This window comes from Opisthocomus hoazin, chromosome 1 (genome assembly GCF_030867145.1).
Source record: "Opisthocomus hoazin isolate bOpiHoa1 chromosome 1, bOpiHoa1.hap1, whole genome shotgun sequence".
In the NCBI taxonomy this organism is placed as follows: Eukaryota; Metazoa; Chordata; class Aves; order Opisthocomiformes; family Opisthocomidae; genus Opisthocomus; species Opisthocomus hoazin.
This window is the reverse complement of record NC_134414.1, coordinates 133,163,142-133,177,907: the sequence shown is the minus strand read 5'-3', so window position 1 is coordinate 133,177,907 and position 14,766 is coordinate 133,163,142. Positions and strand designations below refer to the sequence as shown.

Here is a 14,766-nt window from a genome sequence, read left to right as displayed (position 1 = left end):
TAAAAAAAAAAAAAAAAAAAAAAGACTACAAGTATTCTTGAAACTTCTCTGGTAAGAGAGAAATAAAAAAACCCAACAGAAACAAAACAAACAAAAACCAAACAACATCCCACTTTCAGTCAGTCTAAAGCCTCACTAGGCTAGGAGAGAGTTAACAGTCCCGAACAAATGCCTCATTCAGCAGTGTAAGGCAGACAAACATAAGACTTCACAAACTCCAAAAGAGATTCAGGCGGATTTATCTAGAAACACGAGAACAATTCCCATGGCGCACTGAGATGATGGTCTCACTGCTGAGGCTAGCTGTAAGATGTGCCAAGTTTGACAAGCCTTTCCATCAGAGAAATGTTGACCCCACAGCAGCCATTTCTTCAGTCCAGAAAAGTTCATTATGACCATCCAATCTAATCTGTAATGCACAAGCCACTGCTATCTCGCAATTTAGTTCCCGCTTTAAAACCAGAGCTGCAATGACCAAATTTCCCTTTGAGAAAGGAAAAATAAAAAAAATCTATATATTTTGCCTTCTTAAATTAAGTCACCCATGATTGAAAAATCCATCCTAGCTATGGATAATTCTAGTGGTCTGATGGTTAATCTCATCTCCACTTTGTGAATTATTTTTGGATTGCGAGCAAGTTACCCCATATCTCTTCTGGGGCAGGGATTAAGCTTCTCAAGTCTATTAGCAAAAATATTTTTTTCAGACTCATTCTCACAGCTCTTCTGAATTCCCTCCTATTTTCAATGTGCTTCTTGAGAGCTAGACATAGTATTGTAGGAGTCACTGCAAACACACATAAATGCGACTCACATTTGCTTTCATGCACAGAATCACCGTGGAAGCTCACGTCCGCCTGACTGCCAGTCTCCCTTACCTTTTCACAGTTCTAGGGCATAGTTCTCCACTTCTGAAAACAAGCACCAGGATGTATTTTGAAAGTGCCAGACACTCTCTGTTTAGCCCCAACACAAGCAAACAGTCTGTATCCACTCTGTTACCGTGCTCTACTTTCACTAACCATTCTTTGACATAATCACAGACAAATTTTGGGTTAGAAATAACTTTCAGTTATTGAGTACTCATAAGCTTTACTAGCAGTAACTTACTGTTCTTTCTTTCTCTTGAAGCACATAAAACACAAAGAAAGAACCACTCACAGGACCTGAAGAGCAACACCACCTTACTCAAGGTGACTTAACTGTACTGTATACAGTACACTGTGCACTTTGGGACTGGATGCGTACAGAGTGTCCACTTGTTCTTCTAAATAAGGAGCTATTTGGTCACACCTGATTATTTACACAGTTGTATTTAATTCATAGGTCATATGACGCATGTCAACCAACAACAACAAAAAGATAAACAAGCAACTGTTGCCAGGGTTGACTTGGCCACTGTATTCCCTAGGAGCCTGATTTCCAAAAGTTCCCATGCTCTCAAGAAAATGGAAACAAGCTCACAGCCACAGTGGGGGCGGGGGGGAGGAAGAGTTTAAAGAGCCAGGACTATTTCACTTACATTCATTACATGCTCTTCGTCATTCACCCTTAACTTCTCTGAAGAGTCTCATAAGCACAGGACACTTCCAGTGGGCCACTGGCAGGCACACGGCTGTGCACTAAGGTCATTACGTCCCCTTCTTTGGCCCAACCACCCTCTTACTTGCAGAGGCTGAAGGCGAAACAGATTTTAACACTTCTTAGTGACCGAGCAGAAAACAAACTAATGGCAGTTCTCCTTCACTGGCATCTGTGTACAGACAAAGCAGCATCCATTTTGCTGCAACTATGTCTTCTGTTGGAAATACACCATGTAAAATTTCAAGGAAGGGATATTAAAACACAGGTCATGAGCAAATACTCAAGCTACTTTATTTTCTAGGGGGTTATTTGTTTGGGGGTTTTGTGGGTTTTTTTTTTTTAATCCTACAAGATCACATAAACATGTCTAAAGAATGGGTCCCTAGTCCCCCCAAAATGAGTGTTACTATTAATTAGTTCTCACAGATGCATAAGCAGACACACTAAAAATGTTAGACAGACTATTATTTAGCACTAACACCAGTAGCTTCCAAAAAATCTGTGTAGGAAGAAACTCTCAGAACTATTTCATTATGGAGAGCTTCTGAAATATTGGATGCCCACATACAAAGTATTTGACACCCAGTGTCACGAAACTGACTGAATTAGGTACTTCAGAAACAGAAGCTGCTCCTATTTATTTCAAAGGCTGGGTCTAGTACATCAAAAACTCCGTGTCCTACAGCACCTCAACAGTAGTCCAGCCCTCACCAGCTCCACTGTGGACAGTCTCATGAAGCTATCATTGACCTGACACATGATAGGACTCAGCTTTTCTGAAAAGCAGTTCTGGTTGACTACTGACCGGGGAGACCTGTATCACAACTGTTTACCCCACAGTGTGACACGAACTTGTCTGGACTGGAGTCCTGCTCACAAAGCCCTGGTCATGTCCTGTAGCTCACCAACCACCTTTGTCCTTCTGAAAGCAGGAAAGCAAGTCTCGTACCTGAGCTTTGACTATGTAAGTACAAATATCAAATAATGTCAGAGCACGGCTTGGAAAACAGCCTACAAAATCCACAACCAAAGCTGTCACAATTACAATTCTGACAGACAAGAAATTTAGCATTTGAAATACTGGGAACTATGCTGCTAATATCAGGTTATATAATTAGAAATAGAACAAAAGTACCATTTTTGTGAAGAGTTTTAAAATTTGGCTTCCTTCCCAAACAGAAAAAAAAACAAACTGATTTAATGTTTCCCAAACAGAAAAAATCAAACTGATTTAATGTTTAAGACAAAAGATGTAAAAGTATTTCTTCGGAGAACTTTATGTTGCACAATCAATTACAGACATGGATTTTTTAATATTGTTTAGAAAAAAACAGTAGAAAAGATGTGGAAGAATTTTGTAACAAAGTATTTCAGTTTAGAACATGGAAGACCTCTCCCAGCTTTCTCCTCCAAGATCCTATCGGAATTAGCTCAATTTCACAAGCCATTACATTTCATTGAAACAGCATTCAGCTGAAGCTACTCCAACAATGTCCGTAGGGGAAAAAAGCTGATAACCTTCTTATCAATGATAAGAAAGACTCTTGTCATTAGTAATACTATAGACTTTTCCCTGAAAAAAAAATAGTTTGGATTGAGAACATCCCCTGCTTATTCTGAAGCAACTGCTTTGTATTATTCAGTACTTTCTCTCTGCAAATAACCGTTCCAAAGCAGTTTTAAACGGTGAAGCCAATGTACTTTCGTAACAACTCTGATTTGGATATAAAACCTCGAGTTTGACATGTATAGCGAGGAGCAAAACATATGCTCCATTTCAGAAATAAAACTGACTGAGGCATGAAGCTAATGTAGAGTCAGAAGACACACACCCCCTCCTCTAGCTGCCTGCAGCCTGTTCCATCCCATGCAAATCCCTGGCCAACACTCAGGTTGCCTCCACGGCTCCCAACCCACTTGTTCAGAGCTGGTGCTGGACACCTTCCAGCAGAGCTAGCTAGCGTTCTGCCAGCCTCTGCTCCCATGCCAACTTGGAAAATAGGCTGAAACACACTAGCCTTGCAGAACATGCACACAAATGCTGCAGCAAGTGGTCAAAACAAAACTAACGAGGTGCAGCAGGGTGTAGAGCTGCCCAGCTCCAATCTAAAATCACCAATCATCTAAATGGATTTTGGGAGGCAGACTGCAGTAGCACAGGTCATTTCAAGTTCACAGAAATCCCAAAGGGGATAGCAGAGGAAAGTGCCATCACCAGGGAAACATCAGCTTGGAAGGGAGCACTCAATGCCCAGTGCTCCTCCTCTCTGCATCACTGAAGGCTACAGCCCATGCACCAGTCTTAAAGACAGAGTACATCTACACCTGGGAACTCATCCTGGACCCAAATTTACTCTCACACAAGACTTGGACATTGTCTGTTTGTAAGTCAAGCCCTTGCTAAGAGACCTCCCTCAGCCTGGGCTTGGGGAGATGAGGGGAAGATTGGGGTATGCTTCACACACACCCAAGCTCCCAAAACAAGCACGTTACCACCCACTTCTCCACCAGCTGCCCAGAGCTCAGTTCTTCATAGGCATGGGGCAGACACTTCGAGGCAAGGGATATGGGGCTTTGCATGCCCATCAGCCCTCTCTGCCTGCTCTGGAAGGGGAACAGCAGGCACACATCTCCTCTGCTTTCTTTGTGCTGTCTGTCCCTTTCCATCTGCCTAACCTAGGACCCATCCGCTGTATTTCTGCAAGCAACTACATGAAGCCAGGCTCTGATAGGGCTGTTCTGGAAGCGAGGACAACTACAGAGGAAAACATTGCATAGGAGCTTCACCCCATACAGATGACGAGCCACAACAGAAGTGAGGAGCTGCAGAACCCCTCTTTGCTGCTTGGCACCACCCAGCCACCCCCAGCTGCAGGACCGGGTCCCTAGAAGCTATCACAACACACACAGGGTTTCGGAGCCACAGGAGCAGAGACTGGTGTCTCTGCTGCACCCACCTCTCCCACTGAAGGCCCAGCCTCCTGCACGCTTGATCCCCTTGGGCACTTGGCTGAACGCAGAGCTAACAACTCACTCAACAGCAAGGAAGAGAGCTCCCTCTCCTAGCACAGCTCTACTGAGGAAGCCCAGAGAAGAAACAGAAAAATGCATTTCAAGGCATTTTAATTATATTTAAATCTGAATGCTTGAAAGGAAAAGATGACTGAACACAATGGGGCCATATTTACAGTCATTTTGGCAGCCACAGCTGCTCCCTAGGATTAAACGGTTGTCTTCATACATCTAGCTGGGTGGTGGCCCTTTAGATGGTTTGCAGTTCTGTTGTCAAGATCAGCTACATAAGTAAATAGCAGGAACTGGTTTCACCAGAAAAACAAGACAATGCTGCTGCCTTCCCAAAGCAAAGCTAGGATTCAGCACACAGAGACTCCCTGTGATGTAAGAGCAGCAAGATAGGGAGGGAGGCAAATCTGTACAGAAAAAAATATTCACTGGCAATTTTTTTTCCATCAGAAAGACAGTAAGAGGACTCAAAGTTATCTCAGAAAGGCCCTGCCAAACCCTGAGTACCAGTGTGACTCAGGCTTCAGAAGTAACATGAAGTGATTTAAGTGTATTTCCTGTTTATAAGACAACCAGCTGAAGGTGGCATTAAACACCTGAGACTGGAAGTTTGCAATTAGCAATAAGGCTAATGATTTCAAACAGAATTATTTATGTAGCTGCTACCAAGTACCTTTGAGTTTGTTTGAAACAAACATTTAAATTTTAAATAAGAAGGTTAAGCAGGAAGTTCAAGAGATTTAGACACCTGTATAGAAAAACAACTTCCCCAACTCTACAACAACTAAGGTGCTCATCAATACCATCCATAGCTGGCAATAACTTCTTTGGACCTGGTAGTAACATTATGCCTGTAATGCCTCTGCCAGAAACCATGTTTCACATTGCCTTGCCAAGGCACCAGTACAAGCCACAATCACCAGAGTCTTATGTGCCTAGCTCCTTTTCATTATAGGGAAAATTTGTGGATCTCTACCTACTTCCCTGACTTCAAAGATGCAACATTCAAGCAATCTTATTTTTTTGTTTGTTTTAGTAATTTTACCTATGGCATGTAGATTTAACAAAAAAAAAAAAAAAAAAAAAACAATAAAACAACCAACCAAAAAAAAAAAAACCCTGATGTATCAAGTTCTAAAACAAACGTAATACAAATAAACCAGGTGTGTTTGTATGAACTCTGCAGTTACTATTTTAACAGTGTAACTCAAGCGAATTTGACACCCTCCCAGCACAGTTATCCTTTAGCTCTGTCAATTTGTCTACTCCCTGGTTTAATTTTGAGTCCTGTAACTACATTGTCCAGGTTTCAACAGTCATAAGTGTACCAACTAATATGACGCAATGGCAATTAAAAGTTCAGTCAAGATGATTGCCTTTTAGATAAAAATACATTCCTTTCTGAACAGCAGTTTCATCTGACTCATATCTCTTCCTACAGCACGTGTGTGAAACAATTAGCCAACATTATTTGTTAAGAACATCTGTTCCTTAACCTGATATTTCACTGCAGGCTGCCTAAGTAAGGCAAAAAAATTCAAACTGCTTGTCTTCAGATTTACTTGATCCATTTAATAATTAGCAGAAAAAAATCCAGGTTTTTTTTTTTTTGGGGGGGAGGAACCTCATACAATAAAGTAACTATAAGACATTACCTCTGAACCCTTCTTCCTTAACTGCAACAGAGTCACACCAAGATTGCTTAATACAAAAGTAGCCAAACAGAAGCAAAAGAATGGCCTACCTCAGCTGCACTTTTCCCTCCTTACCTTGCCAGAAGTGGACACTGTCATCTCCAATTTGTATTAAAAGTTTAGTAACAGTCCCCAAATACTGGTCAGGCAAAAAGGTCATGAAGAAAACAATCTTCTTATTACTAAGAGTAATAGCAAGATATATATTGAATAAATTATGACTCCTCAAAAGATTTACTCGACTTTCGCTTAGCACTTCAGATATAATGTCTGATCTGTGTCATTTACTTTTCAGCAACTCACAGAAGGATATATAGGTACTTTGGATCAGGACTACAGGGAAAACTTGAAGGACCATATTAAACTAACTACCACAGTACTTACACAGGTAATACAGTAGTGACTGTAGCCAATTACAAGAACTGTTTTGGTATAAATTACACCGGCCATCTCATTAAGCCCGCCAGTCATTAATGCCTACTGCACCTGAAAATGTTATTACATGGAAAATAGCACTCTCCAAGCAATTGTCCCAAAACTATTCCTCCTATGAAATATCTAATTTGGCCTCTTCTTTTTCTACCTTAGAAACCAAATGCATATTTTACTCTTAGTCATTTCTATATTAAAAACTGATACCAGATTTGACTGAACCATTCTCAGCAAAGACAGACCATACGTAATTTTTCTTCAACTTCATATAAAAATGGAATGCAAAGGATCAGCTATTGGGAGACACATATATCGGTACAATCTGATCAGAGCTACATACACACCATGGTTCATGACCACATACCTCCACTCATTCCAAACAATGGGTAATATCTTGAGTACTGGTGGGCAGGCACAGCAGAAAACAGAAGAAGCTGAGGGGTTGTATGAGCAGGCTGAAGTCGGGAATGACTTTATCTGTCATTTCCCCAAGGTCTTTAGGAGGTTGCAGTAACAAATACACAAATATCCCAAGTGTAGGCTTTACTGACTCTGCAAGCACCGCCAGTAACGAAAAGCATCACCTAAAAAAACCACACTTACCCTATGTAATTTCTAAAATGCTGCCAGTATCACCAAGGAATCTTGACTTAACTCCATTAGTTCATAGCCACCTGCTACCTAGGATGATAGAAAATGTAACTTCCAGAGCAGTCACTAGCAGAAAAGCCACATATGCTTGTCTAGAATGCTCTTCTGTTTTTGGAGAGATAAGTATGTCCCCCATATCATCTAAACCTCAAAAGTTTGCAGATTTCCGCCCCCCCCCCCCCCCCCCCCCAAGCATCTCCTGGGGAATCTTCCAGTCCTAGTTGCTGCTAATGACTTAATTAAATGCACCACTAAACAATCACATCCTGTACAGCTTTGTTTACCCATCTTCTTTCCCTCCAAAGTGATGCAAGTGTAGTTGACCTGCAGTGGACCTGAAAAAGACAGTGCTACACCACTGCTTGTTTTCAGAAATACTGAACAAAGCTGCAACCAAACCACACAGACAAAAAAACCCCAAACAACAAAAAGTGTTTACTTCCATCTCCAAGAGTTGTCTTTTAAACCTTTCGTTCCATGTGCTATGAACTGCCCTTTCATTAAAAGGATATCACCACTCGACCAACTCAATGCTGATTATCTGAACTATACTGAATTTCTAATGGTTTTGCTTCTAGTGACTTAAAAAAAGCAAATCACTGTATCTGAAGTATTTTGCTCCTAACCTACTAAACTTAATCTTCAGATTCTAGACTAATTCCTTAGGTGTGTGTAATAATAATTCATATCATATAGAACTTCCCACTGCTGCAGGTGGGGAAAGCTTACTTAGACAGGATACCAACTGCCAGTCTTTGTTCAGAACAGGCTGAAACTTGATGGCAGTCACATCTACCCCAGTGCTCAGCCTGGAGCTGCATCAACAGCAACAGAGATATTCCCAGGGTGAAAACAAGGGAGAAAAACACTTTTGCCTAATCAGCCATGTTCAAGGGCTAGTCAGAACTACACAGTTTATCTTTTAAAAGTACTTTTATCATTTTAAAATTCTGCTTCTGTATAACCAGTGCTATCGCAGGGCTAAAACAAGGCTATTCTAGAGACGTTTGTTTACCTGTCTGACAACACACCAGCGCTACAAGTACCGCAAAAGATTTTTATACTAACATTATGACATTTCAGAAAAAAGACCACAGCGTCAGTGTGCTTAAGTTTATTTTTATTCTCTTTGGAGACCTACAGCATTTATCCACTTCTCTTCCTTAGCAGACTGCTTCCTACCAGCAAATAAAAATGAGGCTAAAAATCCTGCTCTGATGTCTCAAGCCATGGTGTTTCCCCTTCACAACCCAAGCCATGGTGTTTCCCCTTCACAACCCAAGCATTTGGAGGCACAGATGAGAAGAAAAGCTCTCTTCAGAAGTAACATACCAAGCACACAATACAGGAGATGAAGCAACCATCAGAGGGCCTCAAATCCCACTCTAACAAAACATAGTTACCGATTTAACAAGCCCAGTAAACCACTCTCAGAGCGAACATGAGTCTTTGGAGAAAGGTGGAATGAGCACCCAAACAACTATAGATGCAAGAAATACTTCATCTAACCCTTACCAGTCTTGGGCCCCAGAGCATGCCAACTTGTATCTGTGCTTCTGTAAGTTATATTCCAAACTGTAATGTATATTTGCATCCCTCCTGTGCAGGTCTGAGTCATAAACGTTTCTCATATTCTTGGCATACATATTCTCACACGCTCCCTCAGACCAGCTCTTTCTCATAGAAACCTAATCCACGTTTGTCAAAGTTCAAAATCCTTTTCCAGATCTTGCACAACCTCACTTTTCTCTATTGTGAAAAATAAAACTTACTTTCACTTTTCACTGCATCATTTGTTTGCTCCTATTGTCATACTCCTACACACCGACCAACTCTTTAAACTGACATTACATTGCAACCAAATCGGCTTTTTTATAGCCTCTTTCACTATCTTCTTTCCAACACCTTCTTGGCACTTCACATTTCCAAATTCTTAAACAAGCCTGCCAGACAAAAGCAATTTTCTGAGAGATGCTCACTTGATTTCAACTCTTTCCACCTACCTTTTCATTGCAAGGGAAGGACGTACCTTTTTGTTCTTTCTTTCCACAGGCATTCTTCTTATTGTAGACATGAGCTTTCTTTGACTGTTTATTAAGAGAAACTAGAGGCCCCAGCCAGAACACCCTCACTTTTGATGCAAGGATCCTTGTCATTAGCTTCCTCATTCACCTTTACCTTCTTCATTACAGTAGATGAACACTTAAGATTGTCACAGGCTTCTTCTTCCAAGGACATTAAATTTAATTATATTTCAGCATGAAGAGTGTAAAAAGGATAAAAAGTGAATTCAGAACCTTCAGATAGGGCTTCCAGATGTAACTTAGTTTCCAAAGCATCTTTGACTTTCATCATTTCTATTTGCAGTTGCCAAAACTAGAACCATTTAATCAAAAGTAGATGCAAGCTTTACAGGTTCCAGTAAAGAGGAAAAATCCTGAGATTAAGTTTGAAATCAAGCTTTTTTCTTCCTCTAGCAAAGTCATAAAAGTCTAGCTTTGTCCATCTCCAGGGAATGGTCTTCAAAAAAAAACCAAAAAAAAACTCCCCCAAAAAACAAAAAAACCCACCAACCTTAAAAACAGCAGATAGTAACACTACCAGTTCAAGAATTGCTTACAGCAGTACAGAAAAATAATTCTTTCTGAAAATTTTTCAAGAAAGGTATCTAAAGTATTAAATTTTTTTTAGATATGGGAAAAAACTATGCATAGTAGGATTCTCTTCTTTTCTTCCTTCCCTGCTAACTTTTCTGTTACCCTTCCTTCTCCCCACTCACCACAGTCAAGAAAGAGATTATATATTCCAGAGGCTCCCAACCCAAGCTTGCAGCTAATTACACGTGCTCATAGCACCTACAGAGCATTCATGATACCTGCCCGACTTCCAGAGGCATGGCACAACGGCCTACTCCCACTCAAATCCATGAAAAATTGAAGTCAAACCAGTCAGGCTCTAACATCCACATTCGGTTTCCATCATTAAAGAAACAAGAGTACATACTTAGCAGAAATAAATCCCTGGAGCAAACCAAAGTTGTCAAGAAACATGCAGCCTCTCAAAGCAAGTAACCCCGGCAACCAAAGCTGATCCCTGGGTGCCACAGAAGGCCAGCCTTGCTGTTGTAGCAATTCCTTAGTGCTACTGAGTTAAGAGTCAGAATGAAGATAACAAATCCACACCTGCCACAGGACACTAAGATCACCCTTTGTCAAATTTTAGTGACACATGCTCTGCACACTGCAACAAGCTGCCTTCTGTGTTATCACCTACACATTTACTATGACTCAATATTTAAGGAGTTTTAATGATTTGTTTATATACTCAGCAGCTGATCATCAACTATGCAAGTTACTAAAGCATATTTTCTGTCTAGAAGAGCAGGGAAAGATGCCAATGACATGAACGGTATAGCTAGAACTTTACAAGCCACAGCAGTATCTTACCAGAGGCAAGTATTTACACAATTCCTTTGGTTTAGCTGCAAGGTCATATTTGCAGAACCAGATAAACGCTAACTTCAAACAAATACTGAGGTCTTGAAGTATAAATCATAGACAGAGGGCAACCATTTAATCATACCAGAGAATACCTGACACTCTCTTAGCAGCCACCACTGCACTGAAGAATCCCATTCCCCTGAAGTTACAGGCACACATTACTACGAGAAAAAGAAAGTGACACACAACACCCTGCACCATACATGCCTAAAGTCCTGCTCAGAGAAACTTCTAACCTTCGGCATGTCTCTCAAACCTAGAAATGGAAAGCAAATAGCACAGTTATATCCTTCATATATTCTACTTCACTGACTTTATTTTAGATTGCCAAGCTTATCTAGGGAAGACCGAGTTGCTAACTGCAAGTCCAACAAATTGACCCCAAGACCTAAACAGGATTCTTTCTCACGTAAACTACCAACTCATTAACAGTTGTATACAAACCAGAAAAAGTTAATTTACACAGTCTAATTTGCCAACTAATGAGAGCATTGCTGGCAGTGACAAAGTCTGCGGAGCATGATTTTCTATCGACTCGAGTACAGAGATACAGCTGGGCACAAGCAGAACAGCCCTGTATCATCTTTGTCAGTGTAGGAACAGTGGAGAAAACAGTGAACAATCCAATTCCACAACCTGCAGGGATTCATTCAACCTGTTCCACTTCTATTGGCTGCAGACTACTGTTGCTCAGTTTAAAAGTACACATGCATTTTGGGGGAAGTTTATACTAGGGTCTGAGAACATTCTGACCATTAGGACATCCGTTTAGTTTGAACAGGAGGGATGAAAAGACATACAAGTTAGATCTCTAAATAAGGAGCTGGGAATTCTGATCCCCCAGTTCTCCTCGCAGCTCTGCCACAGATTCTCTGTGGCCTTTGCTAGTTACTTAATCTTTCACTTGCTGAGCACAATGAACACTCCGATGACCTCATCAGGACAAGGACACAGCAGAGCAGATGATGGTCCTATGCACAAGCCGAAACATGCCGATTTACTGAGGCCACCTGATGCAGAACCTGAGTCAGACTGTCAGAGCTGTGAGGAAGGGAATCTAAGTCTCTCAAGATCAGGTGTTACCCTGCCGGGGGCCGCACACACAGTTGTTCCCCTTTAGTATCCAACAGCAGCAACCCACCCACAAAACTAACTGCGAAACACAAGTCTACACCTGTGAGTTATTTTGTCTCATGGCACTAAAAACATAAAAAAAAGAAAAAAGAGAAAAATCCACCAAAAGCATGAGAAGAGTATTAAAGACAGCATTTATTATTACACCCTCCACTTTCACACTTTCAGCGAGGCACCTGCCTGGAGATGAGCAAAATTAAACTTGTCCTTTCTGCCTTCTTATTCACAAATCCTATTCTTTACATAGAGCACAGGAAGCTTATTTACCCTTGTGGAAACAAATGGGTTTACTTGATAAAACAGACACTGGGAAAGCACATCAGAAGAACTACCAAATGCCAAGAATCAAAATTCAGCCCTTACTGTTAAAAAGCATCAACAATGTCTTTCTAGAGGCGTGAAGAGACATTGGATAGGTCAATGAACCATGCAAGGAACTGGGAGACAGGACAGGGCACAGAAGCCAGATGTTCTGTCACTAACTCGATATGTGACATCAGGTAAACAACTTCACCCTCTCTCAGTCTCAGCTTACACTTTAGTAAGCTGGTAATGATAAAATTACCTACCTCGGTACATGGGTGGAGAACGTTTTACTAATTCATGGATACAAAGCAACATGAGAACCATGGATGTAAAGCTAGTACATATACAGGCACATATAAATTAAAATAGACATATCCTACATTTAAAAATAAAACACAAGTTAGAAGGAACATACAACACATTACCCAAAAGCTCCAGTCAGCACTCCAGCTATATTGAGCAGGACCCTGCATTTTCTCTGTGCAAGAACTAAGAGTCTCCTCTGAATCAGTAAGCAGCTGGCTAATAAGACCATGATCCACTTCACGAACTTCCTGTGAACAAAGGAGCAAGGTATGCAGTTCAACAAAGGAGGAGAAAGGTGAAATAAGAAGAAGCTTAATCCATTTAACAACTGTATATTAAATGAAACTTGACATGCTAGTTTTGTCAAGATGAGTGGCATGGAAACACTTCCCACTGACAGCCTTTTCATTGATCTTACCTTTTTTTCCAGAGTATAGTATATTTAATTATTACTTACATTTTTATCAGAGTATTTTATTTCCGTAGCAGCCCCTCAACTTGCACATTGAAGCTGCATGGACATTTAGAGCTCGAGTAACATCAACACGAGACACCAGTGCACAACATGCAGCACATCTCTAGAACCTGTGGGACCTTTCAAAACTTGAGAGAGGTCACGCAGGTGTAGCATCTACCAGGGGACCACCATGTATATTGTAAAACAAATGCATCAAATATTTATACTTACTAGTTAGGTCATAAATTTTGTATTTTGTTATACATAAATATAAGGGCAACACTCCAGAGGCCAATAGTTCTATCCATATCACTTATTATAGAGATAAGCACTCTGCCATCACGCTCTCCCTCAATATCAATATTCTCCCCTTGGGAGGCCAGTTTTACTCCACGAAGGGAAACCGAGCCACAGAAAGACACTTGTCCCAATCCACCCAACAAACTGGGACCAGCCCAGGCCAGAGCCCCAACCAGTACCTCAGCCCGCCCGCACCCCTGGATCTGTCAACGAGGGACCAAGCTGGGTCCCGAGTCCAAGCCCGCGGCCGGCCCGGGGCGAGCTCCCCGCCGTAGCGGCCCGGGCTGGCGGTGCGCTCGGGAGCGGACGGGGGGAGTCAGAAAACAGGGACTGCTCTCCGGGGGCTTCCCATGCAAACCCGCTGCGACCCCCACCGGGGGCCGCTCGCCGCCCCGGCCCCCCCGACGGACGCCCCCGACCCACCATATCGCCAGAGCTGAGCGGCTGCCACAGCGGCCCCGAAGCCGCCTCCCCTCGGCGCCCAGAGCCCGGACCGTGCCTCCGGGGGCCGCAGCAGGCCGCCCCGCCGGGGGCCCACCGCGCCGCCGCTTCGCGGGCCCCGAGGGCGGCCGCCGCCCCCCCCCCGGCCACGCCCGCCTCGCCCCAAAAAACTTTCGGGGATGGGGGTGGCGGCGGCGGAGCTGCCCGCGGGGCCTACGGGCCCGCCCGCCCCGCCCCGTCCCCCGGGGGAAGGAGCGGGGCTCCCGCGCCCCCGCACCTACCTGCGCAGCCCGCCGCCGGTGCGCCTGGGGGGCAGCGGGCCGCGGCGGGGCAGCGGCCGGGGGCATGGAGCCCACCGGCGGGGAGCGGCCGGACCGCGGCAGCAGCGCTTACCATGGAGGGGGGCGAGGGCGGCGCAGCGCCCGCGAACTGCCTCAGCGGGGCGCGCGGCGGGGCCGCGGCCGCCATTTAAAGGGGCAGGCGCCGTCCGGGCCGCTGACCCGAGGCGGTTGCCAGGGGCGAGTGGTGCCGCCGCCGCTCCTGAGGGGAAGCCGTGAGGGGGGGGCGGGGAGAGGGCGAACGGCGCCTCCGGTGCCCTCTTGGGCCAGCTGAGGAAACCCCTCGGCGGCTTCCAGAAGGGTTAATTACGAAGCCTCCGAGCCGGCGGAAAGTTTGCGGGCTGCAGCAGGAAAAACTCCGGGCTGCGGGGAGCCGGCGGGGGGCGGTGTTAGCGGCCTCCCGCCTGAGGGAAGGGCCCGCGCCCCGCCGCCCCTTAAACACCGCCCGGGCAGCAGAAGCGTTTCCTGAATCTGCCGAGGGGGGGTCGGGGTTGGAGAGGGGGACGCCCGGGGGACAGAGGGGGAGGAGAGCCCGCCCTCAGCGCCGCGGTCCTCAGGCGCCCCGGGCCCAGCCGGGGGAGGCGGCCTGAGGGGCCGTG

The 14,766-nt window shown here is 44.0% G+C and overlaps 1 protein-coding gene across 6 annotated transcripts in view; it reads right to left on the bottom strand.

The window, feature by feature from the left end:
• The window catches only part of GRAMD1C (GRAM domain containing 1C), a 53,753-nt gene extending 39,389 nt beyond the window's left edge, over window positions 1-14,364 (bottom strand). Inside the window, exons 1-2 of one of the 6 annotated variants that reach the window (XR_012765651.1) lie at window positions 14,223-14,362; window positions 12,751-12,879 (exon numbers count right to left, since the gene is read on the bottom strand). Coding sequence is in view for 5 of the 6 variants with exons in the window: in XM_075436799.1 (XP_075292914.1) it covers window positions 12,751-12,879; window positions 14,223-14,297 (204 nt within the window). In the remaining variant the exon portion in view is untranslated. Of the gene's footprint in view, window positions 1-12,750; window positions 12,880-13,811; window positions 13,896-14,110; window positions 14,196-14,222 lie in introns of those variants that run through there. The other 5 variants (XM_075436799.1, XM_075436773.1, XM_075436762.1 and 2 more) reach the window with 5 other exon arrangements.
• Between the last annotated feature and the right edge of the window lie 402 nt (window positions 14,365-14,766).